The sequence below is a fragment of the Hyposmocoma kahamanoa genome, unplaced genomic scaffold (assembly GCF_003589595.1).
Source record: "Hyposmocoma kahamanoa isolate Upper Pololo Valley unplaced genomic scaffold, ASM358959v1 160, whole genome shotgun sequence".
Taxonomy (NCBI): Eukaryota; Metazoa; Arthropoda; class Insecta; order Lepidoptera; family Cosmopterigidae; genus Hyposmocoma; species Hyposmocoma kahamanoa.
Window position 1 is genome coordinate 987,777 of NW_020653575.1, and position 13,635 is coordinate 1,001,411.

The following is a 13,635-nucleotide window of genomic DNA, read 5'->3' on the forward strand; positions in this document are numbered from 1 at the left end:
ACGCGTAATTGCACTATCCCCGACGAATTATCATAGTTACGAGATATACTACATATCGTCGGGGATAGATTATGAGTTTCTATTTCGGTAATTTAGTGGTCAAATCAAATCTTCGTAAATGTCGTGGCAACCAAATTAGAGTGATTTACGGGAATCTATTGTTATGAGTCCGTAGACAACATAATTTAATGCTTAGTGTGCAAAAATAAAAGCCATAGCCATTGAAATAATAAAGTAACAACGTTAAATGGCTCTCCTGTAAAATTTGTTTCATAATACCAAGTGATGAGGCGATCATGTTGTGCGCCTGGTTTTAAGCGACTCGCCTGTCCATAACAGTTGTAGTGCCGCTCAGAGCTTAAATCATAACGATTTGAAGAGCACTGCCACAGTGCACGGCACCTTGAGACGTAATGACAAGTCCCATGTGCCTGTAATTTCACTAGCACCCTTACCCTTCAAAACACGGTAATGGTCATATTACTACTTTTATAAGAAGCCCTACTCTAGCTCTAGTTTAGTGCAGATACGCGCCTTTTACCAATACTACATACGCGGATTTGCCCATTCCCAACGATATGCACTAGCTGTAGGCTGTAACCTATATTAGGGCAAACTCATACAAATGTTCATGTCGTTCGTTTATTACTGACCGTATCAAATTGTACTGCACCAGCGCTCACGTGTAAATACTTTAGCAAATATTTTTCTTTCCGTTCTTATTTAAGTATTGAATTTAACGTGTAGTTGTTCAGAAAGCATCATCTACTTTTCACAAATATGAAAGGTATTACACAATACAAAATTTTTAATTTAATCTATGTAAATTGCAAAGGTAACTTTTCTGTCTTTCACCTTGGATTGGAAAACGTTAGTTTAGTATTTTTATTTAGTAGTTACAAAACAAGTGAAGACTTTTTTACGCAAATATCAGTGTTAAACTAACAATCATACGGCTAGCCGGACCTTTAAAGAAACCCGCAGCCTGTTCCGTAGATAGACCATACACGCTATAACTTCGTAAGGGTCAACTATTTCGCGGTTCTTGCTAGTTGTTACAGTATAGCACCATCCTGAGATGCTATAATTTAAGCATTTTAAATAGCGCATTATAAAAATTTAGCATATAGCATTTAGTGCGCTTTGCAAATACAGCAGTTATTCTCATGTTTAGTTACCGTTCTTACCAACTGAGTTACGGACCGAGTCAGCTGATCTTACTTAAAATAATTTTATTACATTGTTCGGTCGATTTATATTGTTCAATCTTTGTATCAGTAATAATAACAAATTAGTGGAGTATTTTCCCAAGAAATATATAAATAATATGGCAGTAAAAACATAATGCCACGACATTTAACATGTAATTTTTTTAAATTGACTTATTATTCTTGGTCCCCGTTGTTACTTTACTTGTTTTTATAAACTTAATTTGTGTTTTTATGAGAACGCCACTGACGTTAACGTTGACGTCATTTTGTGCTTTATTAGGATGTGTAATAATTCTAAGTTTTGATAGCAGTAGAGCTGTTTGTGAAAGAGATCATCCAGGGAAGTACTACCACCTTACCTATTTCTGCCGCCAAGCAGTAAGGCTGCACTCTTACTTAAGGGTGCTATTGAAATTACAGCTACAATTGTCAACATATGTCTCAGCGTGACGGGCGCAGTGGCAGTGCCCATAAGATCTTTGCGATTGAAATCTCTGAATGGCACTGCAAATGTTATGGACAGGCATGTCGCTTACCATCAGACGCACGACATGCTCGTTCCGTCTCTTGGCATCATAAAAAAAAACCTGTTATTTATAAGAATTTTATTGTTATATAATATTTAAACTCATTGGTAGAAACTGCTTCATTAATGTAAATTAAAAAAAAAGAAAGAATAATCTACATTATTTCCCAAATCTACACGGAGTAGAGTTTGTTCAAGAAATCAATAGTGTAGAAGCAACTCTGCATCTCTACGTTTTTGGACGACTTATTGGTTCGATTCCTTGGTATTATCAAAAGAAAAACTTTTATATGAAATCGATCTCAAAAATTACTTTATCCGCTTTCCCTGTATTCGTTATCGTGGTCTCCTCGAGTATAACTGAAACGCATATGGCAGTCCTCGTCAAAATGAATATGAACCCAAACACAAGGTAGCTACTGTACATTATTGCGGAGTTCCTGTCATTTGCCTACCATTTCCATCATCAGATCACTTTTAGGATCACCATAGCGATTTGTGTGTGTGATCGACCACGTAGAGCTGCCATGGCCGGGTCGGGTTGAAAATCAGGGTTGAAATCATTACAAACTGGTTGCAACATTTTCCCGAGTTCGTGTCTGTGACACACATACTTTATCCTTTTTATTTTGATTTAGTTCTTTTTTTAAAATTGTGATTATCACTGTTAATTAATTTTGTAAATTGTATAAAAAGCTATTATTTTTCTCATTTCTGTAAATTATTTTTTACTTGTTATGTGTGTGAAAATAAATGGTTTAAATGCTTTATTAACCGAATTCAATATCCTAAGTTTTATTGAATTCGGTTAACGGAAGATAGGCGAAGTTCAATAAAACGGATTCATCCCCGGATTTGCCTCCCTTCGAGGTGGAATATTTTCTTGAAATTTGAATGGGACGACTATTCGAATAGAGAATAGAGAAACTACACCTTTGTAACAAGTTGTTAAGCAATATGGGAAGTGTAACGAAAAGTTCGGCTAGAGTTAGCTTGTCTGTCATTCTCAAAACAAGATGACGAAAAACTGCTGGAGGAATGTTTTATACGGTGTTTGCTATATAAAATGTATAAATATAAATGTAAAAACGACAATGGATACAATTTTTTCTGTTACCGAAACGACTATTCAAGTCTACGAACTACCGAAACGACTATTCAAATTATAACAATTAAGTTGGTTTTTATCTTTTCAGAATACGAAGTCCCCTTTTTTTGGATGATTATTTTTTGTAATTATAGCAGTTTCTGCAAAATTACGCGTCTACAAATACAAAGAGCAATCGAGTTCGTAGGTTTTTTTTTAAAAAAAGGAGGAGGTTCTCAAATCGATGGTATTTTTGTGTACGTCACGTAATTATTATTTGTGAACCAATTTCGATGATTATTTTTTTGTTGGTAAGATGACCTTACATATTGATTCCATTTAATTTTTTTATGATATCAAGTAACGGTACGAAGAAATGCCTATCCATAGCAGTTGCAGTGCCATGTAGAGCTTTGAACCGTAAAGATGTGAGGGACACAGCCTCTGTGCCTTCCACCCAGAGACATAAGTTGACAAGTCTCAAGTGCCTGTAATATCACGGACTCTTCGGGCGCGTTTATTCGACACGAATTTCATCGCGCTCACGCCGCGTGCATCTAACTGTCATGGCAAAATACGTTCTATTTATTTCGCTTTTACGTTTTAACTTAAATGAGCGTCTCAGGCGCGCGAGCCAAGCTGGCTTGTCTTTGATCTACGCGGTGACCGCGCGGTTGTATTATTCCGAGGAATTTAAATGTTGTTGCCTAGTAAATAGAATTCAGAGTCGTCATTAATGTACGTGAAATCGCGGTAACTGGGCGATCGCCGCGCGGCAACCGCGTGTATACGTTCCCGTCGTATACTGGGGTGTTTACCCTCCAAAACCGGAACGCGGTAATGCTCGCATTGCTTGGTGGCAGATCTTTCAGAGGAGCTCTACTGCTACCAAAAACACTTAATGGTATGTTATTATAATTATAATAATTAGAATGATTTTTTATCTTTGAATTATCTTTCTTGTGTGCAAGAAGAGCATACATTAATTATTATTAAAATGCCACAATCGAACCTGTTTGATTTCATGAATTCATATTTATATAACATCTCTAAGAAAGGTCCGTGACTGTGTTATTTTAACACATTGCTTACAATATAAATTGTAATATTTATTATATTTAGCGAGGTTGAAAATGTAATCTTAAAAATAAACAAACAAAACTTAAAATACATACAAGCAACCTGAAATGATAATAATTAACAAGTGAGCAAGTGATTACCAGAAGAAAGTGAGTTACGTACTTAGATCTGCGCCGGCGCGACTTGGTCGAGTGCGTATGCGGTAATCGCGCGATGCCCGCCGAATTTTAACACGAGCAAACCGTAACTATTGCGTGGAACCACCAACACTTCGGCAGTTGTAAAAAAATTGCTTCCTTATCACTTAAAATCACCGGTTTTAAACATCTTTACGATTTAAATTAAATAACGATAATTGAATATGACAGTCTCGTCGAATTATTTACAAGTTTAAAACCTTGATTACATTTTCTATTGTTCTCTAGGTATTACGCAATCTTTTAGGATTAGTAATATTCATGTTTATTGAGTATCATAACGTTTTTACTACCATGACACTCATGTTCGGAAAATTGAAATTTCACTGTCGATATAAGTAAGGGTAATAATTATGTCGATGTATCGAATTTTGAAATGTCGCGACATTTCGTTGTAGTTTCGCGACAAAATGTTCCTTACGACATTTCAAATTCCCATCGTCGTATTTCAAAGTCTCAAAACTTAAGTTCTAGTAAGCGTAAAATATATTCTTCACCTCACTAGCTCGGAAAAGGTTTCTTCTTTATTAGAAATCTGCGCGCAAAAGCGTTTTTTTGCAAGCTAGCGTGGAAAGGGTTTTTGAAATTCGAACTTGATTATGGACTGTGGTGCACTTGGTGCACCTAACTTTTTCTTTCGATGAAAAAAAACCAATGACACGTTCAACTACGCGATTTGTCGTACATTACTTATTTATGTAATATAAATTCTGTTAGTATATTTTAATCTTATTATTGTTGATATTAAATTGACAATGACAAGTAATTGTTATTTTGATTCGTCGAAGAATTAAAATCATTTTAATAATCACTAATTCATACAAAATTATAAGTACAACAAGCAAGAATAAAAATTGATGAGCTGCAAATCCAGAACGCAACCGAAGGTAAACTTTTTCTTAGAAAACTGATTTTTTATAGTTCAACTATTTTTCTTTCATCTACCATTTCCATCGTCATAGTGAGGTGAAAAGTTGTGTGTTTCGCTCGGCAGCAAGTTGTTTTGTGTCTCGTCGTGCCTTGAAACCATAACTTTGCAGCCTTGCATAACAATTAACTATTTGCACAGTCCCGTATATAGCGTTCGTTTATTACAATCAGTCAGTGACATTATTACAATTAATTCGAGGTAATGTTAGATGTGAGATTTGCAAGAGACAGGTAAGAGATTTAGTAACAAGTACAGTTATGGCATGACGAACTCTTTACTAACTTAGGCTCAGCAACAGTATCTCAGCTGCTTTTAATTTAGAAATTAATATAATTAATGAATTAGAAAGCTAGGATGTTACATTATAATACCTATAAGTTAGTAAATTCAGTTTTTTAATACTTTTCAATTGCGCCAAATATTGAACTTTTACTTTCTCAGGAAGTATTTTTAGAAATAATTAATTCATCGTGCCTTAAAATTATACTTGGTTTCAAGAATTACTAAACATTTCAAAAATTTGTAGGCTTTTTACGTCGCTGAGGTATGATTCAAAGGTTCGTCGAGGTGTTGTGAATTTTCGTAAAATGAATCAAATAACTCATTGTAGCGTATTTTTCATGTTCTTTTCTAATGTGACATCCGATAAGTAGATTTATGAGCAACACTGAAGCGATTTATTTACATGCCTGATATAAGCATACCTACCATTGAAAAATGCATAAAAGCACACTGCAATTATTAGATAACTCATTTCATCCAAATTCACACACTTGGGTTTTGACTTATACTTTTGGTATAATAAGGCCATATGTGATTATACGTCAAAAGTGTTTTTATAAATAAAAGTCATAAAAAGAACACGAACTACATGAAACAAACTATGTATATGTAAAATATTATAACTCTTCTAATAAAAAGTTTTCGACTAACTTTCATTAATAATAATAATAATTCTTAATCTTTACACTTTGTTATTTATTGTCATTTTGCAGATATGGTCTTATTACTTATGAAACGCAGTACGATGCAACATGTTGGCCCGCAGATTTGTTAAAAACACTAAAGTCGTAAAAGTCCTTCTGCCAATCTTTTTATATTTGTGCGTCAACTATCGTGTGCAACGTAATAATGCCTGGATGCTGATAGAGCGCCTTCGATTCCGCAGCGCATCCGAAATGTTCGAAACGCTACAGTAAAGTTCTTAGAGACAACATCCAACATAATATAACCTTCAATTAGAAGATTAACAAGAAAAGGCGGTGTCAAACGAATTTCTGTAGGGCTAGCACAACAGAGCGCGACTTACGCGAGAGCGACAATTAACGCGAGATACTGCTGTTTTCGCATAGATATCCCGCGCTATATCCCGTTGCTCTCGCGCAACTCGCGCCCTGTCGTGCTAGCCGTACTGGTAGCATTTTTAGCAAATGTCATACGCGATGCTGTAACTTCTTAGAGGATGAAAAAAAATTCCATAGTCTAAGTGTAACTTACACGGAGCATGCGAAACGAAAAACCGTTACGGCCATAGATGTAGTCTATGCATTAGACAAGGAAGAACGTTGTACGGCTTTGGCGGATTAAAATAAAAAAAATATGTTGATTTAAAAAAAAATTGTTTTTTGGTCAATGATGATTGTTAAATAAGACCCTTTTCAGGGCTGAAAAAAAAAAACACATTGGGATGATAATTATATGCCACAATCAGACAACGAACTGCTTTTGTATTTCGATCGATTCGGGACAGCATTAATGGCATCCTGGAGGTCGTTAGTGATAAGCCTGATTGTCCTTTTTATATGCATTGGATCGGGAAATACATAAAGGGATCCCGAAAATATTTGAATTAGGTTAAGATATTAGGATAATTCAAAGGTACTAACATAATAAGGGTCCAGTGGCTTGCACACCGGTTTTAATGGTTTCGTTATCTCTAAGGTCCCGGATTCGATGCCCGGTAAAAAACTAACTTTTCTATATTGTTTCGGGTCTGTGTGTTTGTAGTTAAGTCGTTGTTTCTAAACTTTTCTAAATTGTTTCTAACTAATGTTATTTATTTATTTATTATTTATGTTGTTTAATATTTACTATAAATCAGTCCGAGAAAAAAACGTTTAGTGTTTAATATTATTACACCAAGAGTGCAAATTCCTCTTCACTAGTGAGTCGATGGCAATATTTCAAGCTCTATATTTTGTCCTCCATACGTATTGTGAGGTGATTTACATTCATGAGCAAGTGGGGTGATACGGTCGTATAAACGAGGCTCATGTGAGTGTGGCGCGATTTCATACTAGTTTGACCGTGCACAGTTAACATTGATGTCAACGATACAATTTTATGTGCAGGGGCGTGCTGCCGTCTATCTTGTAGATCTATTTATTTGCTTCTAAAGAGAAGAAAATAAATAAATCTAAATTGAGTAAAGATTCAATAGACAGGGTGTTACGATCCGGTTACTGCACCAGACAGATAATATGTAAATATTTTTTTATATTTTCAATTGCTCAATTTTTTTAGTTTAGTTAGTTTTTCTTAACATATAATCTTATTATTTTTTATAATATCATGTGACGGGACGAACAAAAACACGAACAAGGATGTATGCCTGGTGGTAAGCTACACGCCTGTACATAACAGTTGCAGTGCCACTCAGAGCTTTAAATCGCAAACATCTGAGGGACACTGACAATGCGCCTGTTACTCTGAGATGTAACTTGACAAGTTCCATATGCCTGTAATTTCACCAGCACCCTTTAAACCGGAACACAGTAATGCTTACATTATTGCTTGGCGGCAGAAATTGGTGAGGTGGCAGTACTTGTCTGGACGAGCTCTTTCACAAAGCTGTGCTCTTTTACTGCTACTGAATGTAATTGCTTTGCTTTATACTATACCCTTTGTTTAATGCCAGTAAATGCATCAATTAAATGTACCATTTATTCCTCAAAAATAAGATTCTGTGCGAATTATTCTACAGTTATACAAAGCAACTTCTTTTTATTTGTTTTGTATATGACACTTTTGTTTAGTAGTAAGGTAGTACGTTCACACGTGCAAGCGTCTTACGACGATTTCCGCGTTTTGCACAGAGTTATCACCGTTTATAGCGATCTGTTTAGATATTTTTATTTTTGTATGAAAGTAAAATCTGACCAATTATTAAAAATCATGGAACAGAAGTATGTTAGTAATACAGTCCTGTGAGGTTGTTACAATTTTACAAATAACCCTGTATGCACATTATTAATTAGCTTATCCAATTTTTATCATTCTGGATGCGTAATAACTTTGCTGGTCCCCCAAATTGGAACAACAACAAAGGAGTATATATATGTGCGTATTTCTAAACCCTGCTTCCAACTAGTGTAAAACTCTTCCTTGTGGTACCGCTCCCGTTTTATTTAAACTTGATATTTTTTTAAACATGAACGTACGACTGTGTAATGCAGTCAAAAAAGGTTACTAGGTACTGTAAATTAATATAAGATATGAGAGTGGTTCAATGAAAAGTACAATTTTACGATTATTAAGCTTTGTTGGTCAATCAAATAATCCGCCATCTTTTTTCTTTTCCCTCCAAAAATGTAGCTCAGGTCGAATCGACAAAATCGTTTTATTTATTTTTCATTAATACTTTCTCTATTACTACCAATAATATTGATTAGTAATGAAAACTTATCATTAGCTCTATATAATGAGATCGCAAATACGAGGTTTTCGGTTAGTGATTCTGGAAATCAGTACGAATGAGTTTTATTATGGAGACCAAACTTTGGCTCGGGAAATTATATACATATGTATTATGGATTAGAATTATTCATATTTTTAATTTCTCTCCAATGGTTTTGGAGTAAGCGTGTATAGGTTACAGACCCTTGTAACTCTTTCGTGATTGCATTTTACGCGTGGAAACAACTTTACGGTGTAAATAATAATCTCGTAGACTTCTAAGAGTGGTTACACTCGGCGACTTTGAGCAGCGATACAAAACGCGTTTGTGAAACGCGCGATTGCATCGCTAGACTTGCGACGTATAGGCGATTGCATCGACGCAAACGCGCGACTGCGTCGATACAAACGCACGACTGCATCGATACAAACGCGCGATTGCATCAATGCCAACGCGCGACTGCATCATTTATTGCGTAGGTATGTTGAATTATTATGTACGAAAAATATGTATATAGGTTTATTGCACATTGTTTTGTTTTGTTATTTTGTTGTTGTTTTTGTTTTGTTGTTAATTGGAAATTAATAAATGTCTTAAATAAATAAATTAGCTAATTAATTTAAAACGTTCATCGCGTTTGTATTGCGTTTGCATAGCGTTTGTATCGACTTTGCATCGCTGCTTAAAGCCTTGTGTAACCGCTCTTCGGGTTATACTTATATTGAATATTGCTGTTGTTGTATGCAATAATAAAGTATGTATTCATTTACAGGGCGCAGCGCTAGTGTAGGGTGGCATGGCGGCGACTAAGTACTCACACCCGTTCATGCGTGGCTTGAAGCCGCTGCCCGAAGGACATGACGACGAAATGCAGCAGATTAGAGAATGGTACGTACTGTTCATATGATGTAGAATACGAAGAAACAATTATAATTTATCTATAACGACAACAAACATGTAAACAAGAGTACTAAATTACAGGTAACTGGTATAGATTCTCATCTTTCCCTCATTGTTTTTATTTAATTATACTAAATAATTATGTAGTTGTGTTTAGTGTAACGTAGTGTACACGTGCATATACTATATTATATATATTTTAAATTACAATATTTGTGTTGTAACTAACCTTTGCGGTAGAGCTCCTGTGCTAGAGCGGTAGAGCTGTGATAGAGTTCGTACACACTTCTTGCCTAACCTATTTCTGCCGCCAAGCAGCAATGAGAGCATTACTGTATTTCGATTTTGAAGGCTAAGGGTGCTGATGAAATTACAGGCACATGGGTAGTAGCAGTGCCCCTAAGATCTTTGTGATTTAAAGCTTTGTGTGGCACTGCAACTGTTATGGACAGGCATGTCGCTAACGATCAGACGCACGATTTGTTCGTTCCGTCACTTGGTAACATAAAAAAACCTGTAATTTATAAGATTATTCAAATTTAATTATTTTTAATATATGTAATATTTAAACTTATTAGTAGAAACTGCTTCATTAATGTAAATTGAACAAGGTGATAAGAAAGAGGTACTCTATTTGGCGGAGTAGAGTTTGTTCAAGCAATCAATGGTGTTGAAATAATTCTGCATGTCTTCGTTTTTATAGATTATGAGTCTAATTTTTCAGTGATATAAATAATATAAACTTACAAAAAAAGGACAGTACAAACAAATTAACACTTAGTTTTTTGTGTAAATGTTGAGAAGTTTTTGATTTGGATGCATAAAATATATAACTGCCTCCGTGGCCGAACGGTTATCATGCCAGACTGTCACGCAAAGGTCCCAGGTTCGATTCCCGGGCCGGGAGAAATATTTGTATAGCCTACACTTATTTCTTTCGTGAGTTTGGGTGTAACTTGTGGTTGTCTATGTGTGTGTCCATGGCACCCGCGACTCAGGGTTTTCCTAGTGCGGGACTATGTTGAGTGTGTGCGTTATTATTAACTCATTAATAATTAATGGACCAAATTTCACGCTTAAGGCGTACACTTATGCAGTTTCTCATTTTAAAATATCGATATTATGTAACATAAGCAAAGCTCTAAACTTGTTCCAAACCTTCATTTACCGGTAACCGATTTCAACTTTCAATAAAAATAATAATTATAAAATCTTATTATTATATATTGTTGTTTATTAATTATTAAATGTACAGTAACGAGTCAAAAAATACGTACGGTTTTTGTCACAAGTTAACTTTAAACAAAAAAAGAACATTTTTATTTTAATGCTTTGTATTATCACGGACACTTTAAAAAATAATATTTTATCGCGCATTTTTAGAATAGGCAGGAAAGTTTTAAGTTTATAATTCATACAACACACCCAGAATTGGTGAATCGTAAATACGTGCCGTATTTCATCATGATAATGTCAAACTACAAAGCCATTAAAAGCATTTGGGATGTGATAAAGTAATAAACGTAAAATTATTAAAAAGCTTTCCATTCATATACAGTTTAGCTAAAAGATGACATCATATTTTGGACAAATAGAAATGTCCACGAGCTAAACAATTCTCAGTATTCAGTATTCATTTATTAGCGAACATGCAATAAAATTACATAGCATGTGCTCTGTAAGGGCGTAGCTAAGTGTGGCTACACACGGCGAGTTTTTGCAGCGGTGCAAACGCGTCTTCGTGAAACGCGCCATTGCATTGTTACACTTGCGATTTATAGGCGATTGCATCGATGCAATCGCGCGTTTGTATCGATGCAGTTGCGCGTTTGTATCACGTTTGCATCGCGGCTTAAAGTCGCGTTGTGTAACCTCTCTAAGGCGTATAAATTAAAGACAAGCAAATTAATATGTTGTAAAATGTTGAGTGTGTGCGTTATTATTTATTTATTTAAAATAAACGCACACACACACTCAACATAGCCCCGCACTAGGGAAACCCTGTGTCGCGGGTGCCATGGACACATACATAGACAACCACAAATTACATCTAAACTCACGAGAGAAATAAATGTAGTCCATACAAATATTTCTCCCAACCCGAGAATCGAACCTGGGACCTCTACGTGGCAGTCCGGCACGGTAACCGTCCAGCCACTGAGGCAGTTTACAACACAAATAACAAAAATAAAATAACAAATTCAATAACAATAGTATTACATTTTATAGAGATATTAATATTTTTCTAGATAGTTTTTAGACACATTTATCTTTACAAATAAAATTGTCGGTACTGCACAAGGTACAAAGAGAGTCAAAACTTTACGAGGCGTACTGAAAGATCCTCGGCGAGGAGTTTGTGTTGGACTTCATATAAATTCATTATGATTCAGTGTTAAGGCACTTAATTTGCAAAAAACATTTAAATTTAAATAAATCTCCATACATAACAACGTCCTCTAAAAAGTCAATAAACAACTAGTCGAAAGTTAGTTAATGCACCCAAATAAGGGATGCTCTACTGCTGGTAGTTCAGGAGTTGGATAGTCTGCAGAGTGCTCTGGTTCACCAGATCATCAAATCGAGGTTACCGTGTTTTTGTAATATTAGTTTTTTTTTAAATAAGTGCGCATTTGACCTCCTTCTCACCTGATGGAAAGTGACGATGACGTCGACGATGTAGCATGCACACCTAAATAATACCTATTCACTCTCGCCTTGGAAAGGTTCAAGTTATAGCGTTCGGGGAAGAAGTCCGCAGGCAGGGAATTCCACTGCCTAGCCGCTCGCCATATAAATGTGAATAATCAAATAATCTTGGGAATATCCACAACACAGGGGTGGAACGCCAGATCACGTCTAGTCCCCCTAGATCATGAAAAGGGGAAGGCGGAATCAAATTATGCAATTCCATCGCACACTCTCAGTGATATATGTATCTTGTAGAATACCGATAAGCAGTCAACTCTACGGCGGTGCACAAGGCTCTGCAGCCATAAGGTATCAAATTTCAAGTCGATTGGACAAATGAAAGCAGAATAAATATTTATTTTATGAGATCCCTGCACTAATTGAGAAAAGAGTTGATCTTCTTTGAAAAGCCGTGAAGCCGTGGTAGCCTAATAGTTTCACATATCGCTTCTTAAGCAGAGATTGTGGGTTCTCTGGGCTCGCAAATCTGAGTTTCTAGGAATTTATATGCGAAATTTAACTTGACGTTTACTAAGAGCTTTGCAGTGAAGGAAAACAACGTGATGAAACCGCACGTCGAAGAAGGTTCACAACTCTCGGAAAACGTATGAAGCTACCAACCCGTATTGGGCCAGTGTGGCGGACTATGGTCTAAACTACTCTAAATCCTCGCCTGAGAGGAGACCCGTGCCCAGCAGTGGGGCGTATAAATAGGTTGATGATGAAGAAATAGCTGATCGGTTCAGCTATTTCAAACATAGCTAAGAACCATCTCGATCAAACCGGCTTTTACTATGATGACATAGATATATTATACAAACAAAAGTTTCAAATTTATAACTACCCTCTTTTTATGTCGGGGGTTAGTGGTAATTTTGTTGAAAAATAAAAAAAATGACGCTGCCAGTGATGTCTTTTGTATAGCAGTCAGACATTTGTAAATATTATAAACAAATGCGGTGCTTTGTAATGGCGCAAGCGCCGCAAGCGCCATTTCCAAAATTTCTGGAATTTTCAGGGGAGTATGCTTTAGGTTTTCACTAATATTTTAAAATATTAACGTCCTGTTTTAAAATCAATTTTAATTGAAATCAAAATTGAATGTAAACAGGACGTAATTTTTTTCGAAATGGTGCTTACGCTCTTTCTATGAAACGCCGACAATTTTTCTACGTTCACAAATTTTAACAGTTTTTATAGTTATAGGACCACTCTCGTAGTGCAACCCGTAGGTTTGGTAAAATAATAATGTTTATGGTTTGGCAGAGTGGGTTGCTTTCCGCAACTCTACGTCTCGTAGCTCCTATTTTCCGTAATAATCATAAAGGTGTGGCTT

The 13,635-nt window shown here is 35.7% G+C and overlaps 1 protein-coding gene across 1 annotated transcript in view; it reads left to right on the forward strand.

The window, feature by feature from the left end:
• Positions 1 to 13,635, forward strand: part of LOC113240639 — a 36,659-nt gene that overhangs the window by 14,004 nt on the left and 9,020 nt on the right. Inside the window, exon 2 of the mRNA XM_026477990.1 lies at positions 9,481 to 9,596. Within this exon, the coding sequence (XP_026333775.1) occupies positions 9,505 to 9,596 (92 nt within the window). The 5' untranslated portion in view covers positions 9,481 to 9,504. The remainder of the gene's footprint in view (positions 1 to 9,480; positions 9,597 to 13,635) is intronic.